Below are 17,182 nucleotides of genomic sequence, written 5' to 3'. Positions count from 1 at the left end.
ATTTGTCATGTTTTCCTCTCTTTTAGCTGCCCCCAGGCCTTCATCTGTCAGTTCTCTGAGTGGAATAGCAGCCGGGATGTCTGGCAGCTGTACCTCCGTTAATACCGTGTGTTCGGACAGCGACCGTCCTGTTAGTCTCAGCTCCTCCACCTCTTCGGCCTCCCTTCAGGACAGTCACAGCTCCTTTGGTAGTAGTGGGACCCTGGGATCCTCCCACTACTGCAGTCCGTCTTATCCTCAACAAAATGGCAGTGATATCAGTCTCGACCTTACGCCCGTGGCCCAGTTGGAGATTGAACACAAGGTGCTGTCTAATGAAAGAGCCTTTCTTGGTTGTACGTGGTCTCCGATTTTGCGCAAAGCAAGGGATCCCAAGGCCAAGCTTTCCCATGTGGATAGAGTGGTGCTGGAAATTCTGGAAACTGAACAGGCCTATGTCCGAGATCTAAAGAGCATTGTAGAGGTGAGAGGTCTACTGCTAGCAGTCAGCAGATTACTTTCTTTTTGGTTGATGCCATGTATATTTGACATGTGGTTGGGTTTCAAGAGAGTTCCCCATTCTAGACACACTTTGACTTATCGACCACGCATGCCACTAATGTTTTATAGAAAGAGGTCCCACTTCTAGAACCAAAGATCTCAAAAACGAGGGTTTGGACGAAGAGGTGGCCATGAAGCACGTTTCAATTCACTTCTATGGGAGTTCCAAAAACAGGCCAACATGGTTACTGTTTCAGGATTGCCATTGAGATATGCATGCATGGCCACCTGTCCATTCACAGCGCCTGCAGGGGATGTAGGTCCCTGACCACTGTAGGCATGATAGGTGCAAGCACATTTGGCAAGTGAGGTGGAGAAGAATAGCGTGTGAGCTGCATTGCAAAAGTCCTCAGGTGAGACTTCGCTCCTATTGTTGTGGCACTACTTCTTTGTGAGCTAATATGCCCCCTTTTTGGTGACATGGGCAAGCAATGTGCAGGCAATGCCCCTTATTTGGGATGGCACATAAACTGCCCATGCCACCAAGAGAGAGCCTAGGAGAATGCTCCTGGGAGATCTGCCCTCTCTTCCAAAAGTCTGGAGGTCCCCCCCCTCTTTGGGTTACAAGTATGCGTACAAATACAAGAACTGGTGCCCACATGTATTATACATTATGTCCTGTTGCTATGAAATAAATGTGGATATAATAAACCCCATTAAGATTTTTTCTCGATCACACATAGGAATAACCTTAAGAAAGACTATTCTTCTCCTACCTTTAGATGTCTTCTCCGCGCCGCCGTTCGGTATAAATCCCGGTTTTCATCTGTATGCAAATTAGTTCTCTCGCAGCACTGGGGGCGTGCCCAATGCTGCGAGAGAACTCTCCAGCGCCGCCTCCATCTTCTTCAGGAACGGCCTCTCTGCGCGTCTTCTTCCGGAGCGGAGTTCAAACTTCTAGGCCTCGGTTCTGCGCATGCCCACAGGCTACAAGAAAATGGCCACTTACACAGCTTACTGCGTAAGCGGCCATTTTTCCTGTGGCCGGCGGGCACGCGCAGTCGGCTCTGCCCGAGCCCTAGGAGTTTGAAACCAGCTCCAGAAGAAGATGCGAAGAGAGGCCGTTCCTAAAGAAAATGGAGGCGGCGCTGGAGAGTTCTCTCGCGGCATTGAGGATGCCCCCAGTGCTGTTTGAGTGCTGGGGACCGCCCCCAGTGCTGCAAGAGAACCCATTAGCATACAGACGAAGAACCGGGATTACTACCGAATGGTGGTGCGGAGAACACATTTAAAGGTAGGAGAAGAATGGCCTTTCTTAAGGTTATTCCTACATGTGAGCAAGAAAAAATGTGACTTTAATGATAGAATCCCTTTAAGGCTACGGCCTCACGTTGCGGAAATGCAGTTTTTTTTTCGTTGCAGATTTTCCTGCAGTTTTTGAACCAAAGCCAAGAATGGCTACAAAGGTAATGGGAAATATATGGGGAGTTCTTCAACTTCCATCTTCTGCTCAGTCCACTCATGGCTTTGTCTCAAAAAACTGCAGCAAAATCTGCAACAAAAAAGGGGCGGACCTGCAGCATGGCCATGTGACCAATAATCGTGACATCACTGACCTGAGGGGAGGACCCAGTCCTTGCATGAACACTATGGGGTCTTCAAATATCTGATCAGTACGGGGGCCCGATGTTGGGCCCCAACCAGTCTGATATTTATGATCTGCCCTAAGGATCGGTCATCAGTATCACAGTCCCGGTAAACCCCTTTCAGTCCGCATGTAAGCGGCCATGCATATTGCTAGAATTATTGCAGAGAAACTTCATTAAATCTGGTTGGCTTTCATGCCGCTTATGTAGTGATTTACACCACACTGATCAAAGCAACAATCCGGTGTTAAGCGTGGACAGCGGGTCGGGGAAAGCAACTTTTACATTTCCATCACGGACTTGACATCAAAATGAGGGATGTTGGCCCAGCTGTCCGTGCAGTTGTATTCTTAGCTCAGAGGCAGCTGTGCCGCCATATTCTTCATAACTGGCATTTCTGGCCTACGGAACGGTGCCGGGTTTTCACACTGGGAATTTTGGGATGTTCTGCGTCCAACGATCTGCTAATGTATCACCGAGGGGAGAATTCTTCACCCTCCAGAGGAGCAATAGTAGAAATACTTTAAATGAGGTATTCAGAACCAAGACAGTGAGTTTGGTTATAACTGAGATATTAGTGACCTTGTGTGCAAATGTCTGACTACAGCTCTGAGGATTATCACTGCTGTTATTTCTGACATCATATATTCATTACCCAGCATGTGACATCATTATGTGTCCCGAATTTACTTATGCAAGGATGTCAGAGTTACATGACCTTTTTGTATCTGTGACATCACTGTGTGTATTATCCTGTACTGTGACATCACTGTGTGTATTATCTCTGTACTGTGACATCACTGTGTGTATTATCCTGTACTGTGACATCACTGTGTGTATTATCTCTGTACTGTGACATCACTGTGTATTATCTCTGTACTGTGACATCACTGTGTGTATTATCCTGTACTGTGACATCACTGTGTGTATTATCCTGTACTGTGACATCACTGTGTGTATTATCCTGTACTGTGACATCACTGTGTGTATTATCTCTGTACTGTGACATCACTGTGTGTATTATCTCTGTACTGTGACATCACTGTGTGTATTATCCCTGTACTTTGACATCACTGTGTGTATTATCCCTGTACTTTGACATCACTGTGTGTATTATCCCTGTACTTTGACATCACTGTGTGTATTATCCCTGTACTTTGACATCACTGTGTGTATTATCCCTGTACTGTGACATCACTGTGTGTATTATCCTGTACTGTGACATCACTGTGTGTATTATCCCTGTACTGTGACATCACTGTGTGTATTATCCTGTACTGTGACATCACTGTGTGTATTATCCTGTACTGTGACATCACTGTGTGTATTATCCCTGTACTTTGACATCACTGTGTGTATTATCCCTGTACTGTGACATCACTGTGTGTATTATCTCTGTACTGTGACATCACTGTGTGTATTACCCCTGTACTGTGACATCACTGTGTGTATTATCCTGTACTGTGACATCACTGTGTGTATTATCTCTGTACTGTGACATCACTGTGTGTATTATCCTGTACTGTGACATCACTGTGTGTATTATCTCTGTACTGTGACATCACTGTGTATTATCTCTGTACTGTGACATCACTGTGTGTATTATCCTGTACTGTGACATCACTGTGTGTATTATCCTGTACTGTGACATCACTGTGTGTATTATCCCTGTACTTTGACATCACTGTGTGTATTATCCCTGTACTTTGACATCACTGTGTGTATTATCCCTGTACTTTGACATCACTGTGTGTATTATCCCTGTACTGTGACATCACTGTGTGTATTATCCTGTACTGTGACATCACTGTGTGTATTATCCCTGTACTGTGACATCACTGTGTGTATTATCCTGTACTGTGACATCACTGTGTGTATTATCCCTGTACTGTGACATCACTGTGTGTATTATCCTGTACTGTGACATCACTGTGTGTATTATCCTGTACTGTGACATCACTGTGTGTATTATCCCTGTACTTTGACATCACTGTGTGTATTATCCCTGTACTGTGACATCACTGTGTGTATTATCTCTGTACTGTGACATCACTGTGTGTATTACCCCTGTACTGTGACATCACTGTGTGTATTATCCTGTACTGTGACATCACTGTGTGTATTATCCTGTACTGTGACATCACTGTGTGTATTATCCTGTACTGTGACATCACTGTGTGTATTATCTCTGTACTGTGACATCACTGTGTGTATTATCCCTGTACTGTGACATCACTGTGTGTATTATCCTGTACTGTGACATCACTGTGTGTATTATCTCTGTACTGTGACATCACTGTGTGTATTATCCTGTACTGTGACATCACTGTGTGTATTATCTCTGTACTGTGACATCACTGTGTGTATTATCTCTGTACTGTGACATCACTGTGTGTATTATCTCTGTACTGTGACATCACTGTGTGTATTATCCTGTACTGTGACATCACTGTGTGTATTATCCTGTACTGTGACATCACTGTGTGTATTATCCTGTACTGTGACATCACTGTGTGTATTATCCCTGTACTGTGACATCACTGTGTGTATTATCTCTGTACTGTGACATCACTGTGTGTATTATCCTGTACTGTGACATCACTGTGTGTATTATCCCTGTACTGTGACATCACTGTGTGTATTATCTCTGTACTGTGATATCACTGTGTGTATTATCCTGTACTGTGACATCACTGTGTGTATTATCCTGTACTGTGACATCACTGTGTGTATTATCTCTGTACTGTAACATCACTGTGTGTATTATCCCTGTACTGTGACATCACTGTGTGTATTATCCTGTACTGTGACATCACTGTGTGTATTATCCCTGTACTGTGACATCACTGTGTGTATTATCCTGTACTGTGACATCACTGTGTGTATTATCTCTGTACTGTGACATCACTGTGTGTATTATCCCTGTACTGTGACATCACTGTGTGTATTATCCCTGTACTGTGACATCACTGTGTGTATTATCTCTGTACTGTGACATCACTGTGTGTATTATCCTGTACTGTGACATCACTGTGTGTATTATCCTGTATTGTGATATCAATGTGTGTATTATCTCTGTACTGTGACATCACTGTGTGTATTATCTCTGTACTGTGACATCACTGTGTGTGTTATCTCTGTACTGTGACATCACTGTGTGTATTATCTCTGTACTGTGACATCACTGGGTGTATTATGGTTACGTCCCTGCTTATGGCTTTGCTGAGATACATTGTTAGACGTTCATGTATTATGATGACTTCTCTGCAGTCTCCGCTTTGGCTAACCTGTCCCTCTCCGTCTCTATAACATTCTTCCTTCTGGAGAAGAGCTCAGTTACATACTTTTTTCCCATGATGCTTTGCCTTTCAGTAATTCTCAATACGCCGGCTGATTCTCCTCAGTGAGAGCCAGTAACCTCCTCATGGCTTCTCCAAATCCCTACCAATGACTAGGACACGCGGTCATTCCTGCAATTTTTTGACTAATTCCCTTTCCACAAAAACATAATTCCCCTTGCGTTGTGTATATAGAGTGAAATACATTGCGCAGCTTGGCTGCAGTCTGCCGGTGGGAGCCAGAAGGTTGGCGTCCATGGTTTATGGTCCCACATCTGGCCAATGATGGATGTGCCGTCGTTCCAGCGGTGGCCAATGATATTCCTGGAATTCCAGACCCAGCGTCTCTCTGACACATTCCCACTGGGCCGAGGTCACTGTGTGAGGGAGCGCAGACCACACCAACGTAATATGGAGTCTTTCTTCACCCTCTTCCTGCTTTCTGTAATGTCAGAGTCACATCATAGAGGTTATGAATCCCACCGGGTAATGTTTCGCCGGCCTGTGCTCCTCACACGTATGGGGTCGGCCATATGGACAAGCCGGGCGATGTCGAAAAAACCCAGAAAAAATATATATTTATGTTAGGATAGGAAGCAATCGGACGAGCGGCGGCAGATGCACAGGAAATATCTGTATACAGTAAAGGTTTTCGGACTGGGATTTTTCCCCTCTTGCGGAGGACGGAGTTGTCTACTGGTTCATGTGAACGAGCCATTTACAATAACAATGTTGCTGAATCGGTGCCATAAAGTAGCAGAGAATTCAGAGCATAATATGTGCAGAATCCTATAGTCGAGGTGGGGTGGGGGCTGTAAATCTATGGATGATCTGGATGTTGTTTTTCTTTAGGAAGACGCCCCAGGAGGCCCCAGAGATGACAGCTACACATACTAGCCTCATGCACAAAGCATCTGTCTTCCTCTGGGTCATGAATAGAATGATAGAATGGCAGTTAGAACCGGCGCACACGCAGAGGAGTTACATTGTAGCAATGTAGGAAAGCTGGATGACAAATCATTCGGAACACATGCATGCTCAGCCAAGCCAAGCATGCATGTGTATGAAGGGACAGGACAAGCGTTCAAGGGGTTTTCTAGGACTTATGTCTTGATGATCTGACCTTAGGATAGGACAATATGTGTTCGGGGGTCCGACGTGTTGCAGATTGAAAAACCGTACTTCGTGTCAATTGCTGTAATGGCTTTCCCTGCAACATGTGCAAATCTCATCCACTGGTAGACGACTGCCTGGAAATCTGGACGGAAAACGCATTACAGCATATCCACCATCTACCTTAGGATACGTCACCAATTGAACATTGGCTGGGTCCAACAACCAGGACCTCCACTGATCAGCTGTTTGGATGAGTGCTGCGACCTCTTCACCCAAAACCAAGCACAGCGCCTTACACTGTATAGTGGTTGTGCTTGGTATTGCAGCAGGGCCCTATTGACTTCAATGGGACTGAGCCATGTGGCTGATGAACGTGACATGACACAGGTGAAGCGTAAGTGGGGCCCATGGATCAATACTACAGCCGATGTGTGGGGGTCTTGTGTGTAGCACCTCCGCTGATTTTCAATGGATAACTTTGGTCATCCATTGATAAGCCTGGAAAACCCCTTTAGGCTAAGGCCTCGCGTTGTGAGCCGCAGCAATACAAACGCCGCCCCCTTTCTGCCCCTATTACACCCATACGTTAAACGCCAGCCTTTCCGTAGTATAACTTACATGCTGCGATTTTCAAAAACACAGCTTTTCCGCTGCGGATTTTTTTCTGCAATGTGCAGATGGTATTATCCAGGATCCCATCCACTTTGCAGGGACTGTAAAATGCAGCGGTTTTGGCCGCACCGACCAAACAACCCACAAAATACATTTATGGCATATACTCTGCACCTCAGGGACCAGCACCTGTCCATAAAACAGAGTCCCCCATAATGTATCCCGCAGCTCATCCCCCTTCCCCCGTCTACAAATGATAATTGTCCTCGGCCCCCCCGCCCTCGCCTGCACGGACTGTGTCACCCTTGGTCTCCCTCGTTCTGGAGAGGCCCCCAGCACAGGGTTCCTGACCTCTCATCCGCTTTGGGAGAAATGCCCTCTCTGTAAACAAAGTTTCCGGTGTAAATCCACAGGGATCCGGCTCCTCAATTACCAAACAGCTGAAAACCGAAATCTGGAAATTGTCCGCTGCAGAAGATTGCAAAATCTTATCTGTCTTGTAAGATCTCGGACTTTACTACTTGCTGCAGAACTACGGACATAATTCGGATGAGAGGGGGAGGTGAAACATGTGACCTAGGGGCCCCATAGAAAAACCTGGAACGGGGCTCCACATCACCATGTCCTATAACAGGGATAATGCATGCAATGATGTCACAACATACGTCAGATGGTGATGTCAAGGTGACATCACAGCAGACAATGATGTCACAGTATACACATGATGCACACAGTGATGTCATAGCATAAGTATATGTTACATAGTGGTGCAAGAATCCAAGGATAATGTATAGGATGACATCACAGCAGAGGAGAAACGCAAACGATGATGTCACAGTACAGAAATAATACACACAGCAAATGTAGTCCTTCCATTTTTAGTAGGGGTCCCTTAGATGTTGGGCCCCAGAACAGCTGCTATGTGTGAGAATCTAAGCCTTGCCTTAAATGGGGTTTGGGGGGGGCTTTAATATTGATGAATTATATTTAGAATAGGTAACATGAGATCAGTGTGTGGTCTGACACCCGGGACCCCTACCGATCAGCTGGTGGAAGAGTCTGCAGCATTGGGGTAAACGCTGTAGCCATACTAAGCACAGCGCCATACATATTGTAGTGGTTGTGCTTGGTATTGCAGCTCAGCCCTACCACATGATGCTGCTGCGGTACCATGTGACCGATGAACGTGCCATCAAAGAGGCCTCAGCACCCGAGACTACAGACCGGGGTTCGCGGGTGTCTGACCACCCTGGTCATATATTGATGACCTATCCTAAGAACAGGTTATCGATATATAAGTGCCAGAAAACCCATCTAAATACCCCTATGATGACCCCATATCACTACCAGACCCATAGAAGGAGAAGAGAATATCCGCCATGAGTTCCCCCATAATAAAGCACCATCAGAGTGGCCCCATGCCCGCCGCCAACCAGTGCTGGGAAAGCATCTATATAACCGACAGCAATGGCGGCCATATTGCCCGTCCCAGGGCCTGCTCATGTAATTGCTCTTTCCCACTGACGCACACAATCATTCATTTTGCAGACCCATGTGTCCAGCAGATGTGCTGGGACAGGAGGATCAGGGGTCCAGATGCTTCCATGTTATCCTATCAGGGTCATTGCTGCAAATTGTAAGTGCGAAGCAATGGCCTGTAGGATTTCCTGCACCAAATTGTCTCATGTGTTTGCTAGGCTGGATATCAGGTCCTATCTTTGCCCTAATTTGAAACTCAGTGTCAGGCGGCTGCAGCAAAAGCAAATACAATTCTGGTAAATCCTGTGTGTGCTTTTGCAGCAGCTGCCTGGCATTGAGCACTACTGTATAGCTTACTTACCTGAACCCTTCTCCTTTCCTGCCTATAATATATACACAGCCAAAGGATATGGACTCCCAGGATGCAAAACTAGGGCTAATGCGAAAATAATGAATATATCGCTTATCTGATGGTGATGTCATCGGGACGGACGCGGCTTATCTCGGCCAGCTTATCTGTCTGATGACCATTTATTTCCCATTGGCTGTCTATGCAGAGGAATCCGCCATGATGTCGGGATGTCTGTACTCAGTGTGGTTGGGTAGATAAGTGCGTGAGTCACCGGCCTCTATATACAGGTGCCAGGTCTGCCGTATACCGTACATGGGAGTCATGGTTTGGATTAGACGCCGTTGTGTCCGATGATCCAAACCTGATGGCTACATCATAAAGGATGATATTGTAGATTAGTAGACAGAAGACGCATTTTGGGATCGGCGCAATCCCTAAACCTAAGCCAAGTCTGGGTTTGCTGACTCGGATCTTGACGACTAATACATCAGCTGTCGGCTAGACGACTTCACCGGGCAGGAAAAAACATCTGCGACTGATGAAAAATAATGGAGGGGTCTGCTAAGGGGACTGGGGGAAAGTTCACGAGGGCTGAGTGTTAGGGTTGAGCGATTGGGATTGGAAAAGATCGGATCCTGATCAGCGATCAAGCAAATTTCACGATCGGGGTCGGATGGAAAATGATCAGAAATCGGATTTTGAAATCTCAAGATTGTCTGAACCCTAAAAGTGACTTCCCATAGAGAAGCATTGACTAGGGTTGAGCGATCGGGATCGGCTGGAAAATGATCGGAAATCGGATTTTAGAATCAATCCTGAAATCTCAAGATCGGCTCTGACTGAGATCTGGCCATACAAAACCACCGATGGTGGCCGGACTGGTGGACTATCTGACGTGTGTAGGGGTGTACAGGCTGTGACGGTCGGGCTAGAGCTGGTGGACTAGCTGACGTGTGTAGGGGTGTACAGACTGTCACGGTCGGGGGTGAGCTGCAATTATAAGACGCCACCAGATTATTCCTCTCTTCCTATTGAGGACACTTGTACGCTCAGCTGAGTGTGCATGTCTGGGAGAGTCAGAGGGGAATAGCTGTTGACCAAACAAGTGTTCGGTCAACCAATTATTCTCGAAATCTGAAAATTCAGGCCTGACCTGGCCCCAGTGACAAGCAGGACCATCAGGGACCCCCAAACAGCAGCAGCACTGGAGCAGCGGGGATTTAACAGGGTAACATTGAGCCTAGATGCGGCCACAACCTCTGCACCCCTGTAACTCTGCTACCCTAATTGTTTTCCTCCTCTATTCGCCATGACGGTTGTGCTGACCCTGCGATATACCACTTGTACGTTAACCCTCTGTCTTCCATGTTGTCTTCATACAGGATTATTTAGGCTGCATTATAGATTGTGGTCAGCTGCCCCTCAAACCCGAGCAAGTCAGCACTTTATTCTGCAACATAGAAGATATTTATGAGTTTAACAGGTAAGTGGAGACGCCCCTGAGTCTGGGGTCCTGGACCATATGTGGGGTGAGCGTACCCGTATAAGTAAGCCCTATAGACAGGGCCATGAGTTGTCCAAGCTCACTCCATTACTGCTTTTTTACAGCGAGCTGCTCGAAGAGCTGGAGAATTGTACGTCCGCTCCCATGATCGCCGAGTGTTTTGTCATGAGGGTAAGACGCCCCCTGCTGGTCATACTGAGTTTAGCCACTAGGACAAATAATAAAAGCGTTCCTATACATTACATAAGGTGAAATAAAAAAAAATCCTACCCATGGTATACAGGCTATCGTCTTCTCATGGGGGCAGGGTAGTTTCTTGAGATGCTGTCAGGAATATCATTCACTAATGTAGAAGTCCGCCTCTTCCCTGGCTGATAACAGAGAACAATACGCTGCTTGTAACATATCAAAGGAGGATCAATGGACCTTAGTTTTACTGTGATCTGATCTTTCTTCCATAGAGTGAAGAGTTCGACATCTATACACTGTATTGTATGAACTATCCCAGGTAAGTCTAATATAATATAATATAAAATATAATATAATATAATAATATAATATATATACACTGTACTGTATGAACTATCCCAGGTAAGTCTAATATAATATAATATAATATAATATAATATACACTGTATTGTATGAACTATCCCAGGTAAGTCTAATAAAATGTAATATAATATACCGTAATATAATATAATATACCGTAATATAATATAATATAATATACATACACTGTACTGTATGAACTGTCCCAGGTAAGTCTAATATAATGTAATATAATATAATATAATATACCGTAATATAATATAATATACCGTAATATAATATGATATACATACACTGTACTGTATGAAGTATCCCAGGTAAGTCTAATATAATATAATATAATATAATATAATATAATATAATAATATCTATACACTGTACTGTATGAACTATCCCAATTAAGTTAAATATAATATATATATAATTTAATATAATATATAACACAATACAATTACCTATTATATGAATCCATTGTAACGTAATATACTTTAATACCATTTATAATGTAATATTATATATAATAAAATATCATGCATAATGTAATGTAATATAATACATATTGTAATATCATATCTACTGAGATCCGTGCATGTGATCCTAGTATCGTCCTATATATTATCTACACGAATCTGAGATTCTCTTGCTGTTGTGAAACTACATCTTCCAGAATGCCGTGCAGCCGGATACTATCAGGGTATGCTGGGAGTTGTAGTTTGACAACAGTTTTAGATGTCCAGGTTGGAGAGCCCTGATATTCTTACAATCTATAGATATACAGTATACGCTCATTCGCTAGTCCATGTAGGTAAATGTCCTGTTTGTTATAGTATATTCATGTACAGACAGGACACCCCCAAATACTATTAGGAGGTACGCGGATGTCATTATAGGGGATCCCCTGCTTGTTTCATCCACTTGGGACATTTATTGATCATTTATTAGTTTGTTGCATCTATATAAGGAAGCTTCTATACTGAATATCACATCGTCCTGTCCGTTTTTCTGTCTCCCCAGCTCGGTGTCGGTCCTCCGCGAATGCATGAAAAACGATGAGCTTGTACAGTTCTTCAGAGAGCGCCAGGCGGTCTTATCTCACTCCCTGCCCCTGGAGACGTATCTGCTGAAACCTGTCCAGCGTATTATGAAGTACCACCTTCTCCTACAGGTGAGACACAAGCTGAGGACCTTAAAGGGAACCTGTCACATTGTATATGTATTACTATTGTGTAATAGAGGAGAAAGAGCTGATCGCATTGATATATACTTCTATGGGAAAAGATTCTGCGTCACCTCTCATTTATGGATTGAACACGTTCTATGCTTAGGAGTCCAGTGGGCGGTCCTATCAGTGATCGACGGCCTTCCCCTAAGCACAGAATGAGCAGGAATGAAAATTAAAAAAAGTTATGTTACACTGAATCTTCTCCCACAAAACTATATATCAATCTTCTCAGCTCCTCCTGCTCTATAACATGGCAGGACTGAATGTCCAATGTGACAGGTTCCCTTTAAGCACATCGGATATACTGTCACCTATATACTAATACAGGCTTTTGATAATATTACAGGAGTTGGCCAAACACTTTGATAAAAACGTCCCTGGGTACGAGGTGATGGAGGAAGCCATTATCACGATGACGGCCGTGGCCTGGTACATCAACGACATGAAGCGGAAGCAGGAGCATGCTGTCAGGCTCCAGGTATGCTGCCCACTAGGTTGCCAAAGACCGATATCGGCTCAAGGCTATCCCCTGACTTGCCCATGAATACAATGTTTGCCCAGTGGTTCTCCAGTATCTCTGTAGACATGGGCGTGTTGGTGGGTACCACCGAAATCAACAGAACATGCCAACAAAAGTCTCACACCTTCGTCCTAGACTCCACAAATTGCGTGTACTTGGATATAGCTTCTTCTCATTGACTCCCATTGTACTAAACCTCAGCATTCACGATCACTTTTTTTTATCTCTAGGAAATCCAGAGCAAGCTGGTAAATTGGCAAGGTCCAGACCTGAGCGGGTTTGGGGAGCTCATCTTGGAAGGGACGTTCCGCGTTCAACGTGTCAAGAAAGAACGAGCTTTCTTCCTGTTTAGCAAAATGCTTCTCATCACCAAGAAGAGGATGGACCTGTTCATATACAAGATGCATATCTTCGTAAGTCCTTCTTTCCTGAAGAGCTTACACTCTTACCTGCCTAGAACAGAACATCTCCAAAATGGCGGATCTTGTGGGGTATTCCCAGTCTAAAACTGGACCAAAGATCAGGAGCTGATGAACGTGAGCTCAAGACCCGATCCTGGTCCAGTCCTACCGAGCACAACAGCCACTGTAGTACAAATGGCTCAAAAAGTAGAATCCGGACTCTTTCAGAAATCCTTGGGAGTCCATGCTACGATGGAGTGCAATATTAGGCAGGCAGTTTTCATGTGAAGGTTGACCTCCGTTTGCTTTCTCCTTTAGTGCTGCAATCTGACCTTGACCGAGCATCTTAAGGACAGCCTGAGTTTCCGAGTATCAGACCTCACTATTTCCAAGCATCAGCAGGTTATTCAGGTAAGACCTGGGAATGGCCAGGTTACAAGGGCCATGACCTTCAAGTTGAACCCTACATCGAGTCCAGCACCACATCCATACTAGGCAATGGATTCACCAAAATAAGTGGTGGTGCGCTCATACTGTTTTTATCCTGGATGGTATATGGTATAGGGAGTGTTCATTGACCTTCTTGGAGTTCCGGGAGATTTTGACTTCCCTATGTTGGTTCTGCATAAATCTATATACCCTTCTCTTCTTCAGGCCAGGAATCAGGAGGAAAAGCGTCTCTGGATTTATCACATAAAGCGACTTATTGTGGAAAACCACCCGGCGTCCATTCCTCAAAAGGTAAGATAGCGTTGCTACAAACAGAACTGGCCAACTGTTCTTAAGCAAAGGTGGCCTGTCACGGAACAAAGGTATACGTCTTCCTCCGGATGGTCTTTTGAATCAACACGGACGCAAGAGGTCGGGAGACAACAGCAATTTATTGTAATCCACAAAGTTAGTAGCCGGCGGCGGTCACATCAACCGTAATAACAATAAGTCCACAGAAGTCACAATCCAATGATAACTTTGGTTCCTTGGTCCTGTAACTAAGTCCTGGCTCTCTGCAGAGCTGTGCACAGGCCGGCTAACACATACTAACTGCAAGCTATATACTATATACTAAACTGTTACTTCCTCTATCTGTGGGTGGGAAGGGCTGAGTCACAGATCCTTCCCCCCTCACCTATACCAAGGAGAGCAGACTCCCTGTCTACTATGGACAATGCACCATCCAACATCTTCTTGGAGACACTGATCAGATTATCTCCACCCATTGTCCTCACTGGTCCTCACTAGTTAGAGGTATTTGCATACAATGTGCTAACACACTAGACCCTAATCAGCCAACTACACATTGATGTATATAACAGGTTAGAGAATACATTCCACATGAAATATATATTACACATTGCCTATAGTATAGACTCTAACCATCCCGTGACAACCCCTCCCCCTCTCAAAACATGTGCATGACACAATTGGCCTACACAGGTAAATTGGGGAATGCACATCAGTCTCTATAGCTCATATGTCCTCCTGCCGGGATAACCCATCTGCGTTCTGGTGTTGGTTCCCTCGGCGGTACTGAATGGTAAAGTTGTAGAGTTGAAGGGCTGGCATCTGGCAAAAAATCCGGTCGATCCATGTTGGCGTCTCTCTGAGCTTGGCTTCGGGTCACTGCTCCCACAAAGTGGCACTGTAGATTTCCAACATCGTTGCCTAACAGAACATCGGCCGGCAGCCCGCTCATCACACCAATTGTGCATCGTTTTGGTCCATAACCATAGTCGAGTTCCACGGTAGCTTTAGGAATACGTTTCCGAGTACCTCCTGCCAACTCGATAGAAAGGCCAGGGCCCTCCTCTAGGGCCTCGGGTCGAACCACTCGGGGGTCCGCTACCGTTAGGAAAGCTCCCGAGTCCCGGAATCCAACAACTGTTCGGCCATCCAGTAGGACCTCCTGCAAGTGCTTCCGCTGAAGGTTTGCGGGATGTGTGGCGGAAGGCTGAATCCCATAGACCCCTGGAGGTGGAACAGATGGGTCATTCATGGAGTCATCTGGACATGGGGCCAAACTTTCTGTCCTAGGGGTGGTTCCCAGGTAGTGAATAGGCCGAGATGCCACGGTGGCCCGTGCCCCCATGTTAACAGGGCAACTAGCTTGCAAATGTCCAGGCCGCCCGCAACCAAAACATCTGCGCTCTAGCATTCTTCCAGTAGGTCGTTGTCTAGGGACAGGGTTGTTCATAGCTGGAGGCCGATGGGCTGGGGCAAGGGTAGAGGGGAAATTGTAATCCTGAGGCCGGGCACGAAAGGTGGGTGGCTGGCTGAAGGGTGTCTGGCGGACTGTGGTAGTTTTCCGCTCCTCTGCAAACAACCTCTTCCACTGCGGCTTGATGGTCAGGCCCTCATCTGCAAGAGAAGCAGCTTGCTCAACTGTGGCTGGGTTCCGTTCCAGCACCCACTCACGGATCTCAGCGGGGCACTGGGAAAAGAACTGTTCCTTAAGTATGACTTGGAGGATCTTATCGACTGTGACAGCCTCCTCTCCTTCTAGCCAGCGCTTGCATGCTTGCTTCAACTTGTGGGCGAACATGTGGAAGGAGCTTCCCCCATTGTAAGACAAAGAGCGGAACTGAACTCGGTAGGACTCTGGAGTGACTGCATAATACTTCTGCACCGCTCTTTTAATGGCCTCATAGTCCCGCTGATCACTAGGGTCCATGGCTCTGAGAGCTTCCGCAGCCCCATCTCGTAGGTGCCCCACCAGATACCGGACCCAATCCTTCTCTGGGACTTCCATCAGGTGGCACTGGTGTTCGAAGTCCTGAAAATATCCATCAACATCCCCAGCCGCTTCATCAAAGGTCTTGAAGTGTTTATGGGAGACATATGGTGGTTCTCTCACTGTTGGGCTGGGGGTCGACGTTTGATTATAATTCCGCGCAGTTATCTCAGCCATTCGCATTTCATGCGCCATTCTTTCCTTTTCATGCGCCATTCTCTGTTCCTCCTTCTCCGTTTCCTGAGCCCTCTGTAATGCTCTACTCCTTTGCTCTGCAGTTGCTCCTAGCCCCAGCACTGCCAATTCCTCCTCATACAAAACAACCCATCTGCTCTTTTGGGTCTGTACCTGCCACTCCCGTATCTCTACTGTCTCCTGGGGGCAGCCCTCCTCATGGTCGCTTTGCAGGGTCATCTCCTCCAGTGCCTCGATCAGTTGCTCTTTCGTTCTTCCCTGGTAACTCAGGTTTAGTTCCCGGGCCCTTACTTGTAGACTTGCCATAGTCCAGTTCCTGTATTCTGAGGTTGTGGCTCCATTAATCGCTGAGCTGCTGTAGTCCATCTCGCTGTCCGCTGTTGATCCCACCGCTGCCAACCAGTTGTCACGGAACAAAGGTATACGTCTTCCTCCGGATGGTCTTTTGAATCAACACGGACGCAAGAGGTCGGGAGACAACAGCAATTTATTGTAATCCACAAAGTTAGTAGCCGGCGGCGGTCACATCAACCGTAATAACAATAAGTCCACAGAAGTCACAATCCAATGATAACTTTGGTTCCTTGGTCCTGTAACTAAGTCCTGGCTCTCTGCAGAGCTGTGCACAGGCCGGCTAACACATACTAACTGCAAGCTATATACTATATACTAAACTGTTACTTCCTCTATCTGTGGGTGGGAAGGGCTGAGTCACAGATCCTTCCCCCCTCACCTATACCAAGGAGAGCAGACTCCCTGTCTACTATGGACAATGCACCATCCAACATCTTCTTGGAGACACTGATCAGATTATCTCCACCCATTGTCCTCACTGGTCCTCACTAGTTAGAGGTATTTGCATACAATGTGCTAACACACTAGACCCTAATCAGCCAACTACACATTGATGTATATAACAGGTTAGAGAATACATTCCACATGAAATATATATTACACATTGCCTATAGTATAGACTCTAACCATCCCGTGACATGGCCGTACTCCAAAAGTGGCCATCTGATGTATATGGTGGACCCCAG

The 17,182-nt window shown here is 45.7% G+C and overlaps 1 protein-coding gene across 1 annotated transcript in view; it reads left to right on the top strand.

Annotated features, from left to right (window-relative positions):
• Positions 1-17,182, top strand: part of PLEKHG2 (pleckstrin homology and RhoGEF domain containing G2) — a 62,796-nt gene that overhangs the window by 31,179 nt on the left and 14,435 nt on the right. The window contains exons 4-12 of the mRNA XM_075259874.1: positions 27-463; positions 10,406-10,506; positions 10,632-10,698; positions 10,989-11,035; positions 12,091-12,241; positions 12,645-12,776; positions 13,049-13,231; positions 13,538-13,630; positions 13,874-13,960. Coding sequence (XP_075115975.1) covers positions 27-463; positions 10,406-10,506; positions 10,632-10,698; positions 10,989-11,035; positions 12,091-12,241; positions 12,645-12,776; positions 13,049-13,231; positions 13,538-13,630; positions 13,874-13,960 — 1,298 coding nt within the window. The remainder of the gene's footprint in view (positions 1-26; positions 464-10,405; positions 10,507-10,631; positions 10,699-10,988; positions 11,036-12,090; positions 12,242-12,644; positions 12,777-13,048; positions 13,232-13,537; positions 13,631-13,873; positions 13,961-17,182) is intronic.

The sequence above is a fragment of the Leptodactylus fuscus genome, chromosome 11, assembly GCF_031893055.1.
Source record: "Leptodactylus fuscus isolate aLepFus1 chromosome 11, aLepFus1.hap2, whole genome shotgun sequence".
NCBI classification, from domain to species: domain Eukaryota; kingdom Metazoa; phylum Chordata; class Amphibia; order Anura; family Leptodactylidae; genus Leptodactylus; species Leptodactylus fuscus.
This window is presented reverse-complemented; position numbering and strand designations above follow the sequence as displayed.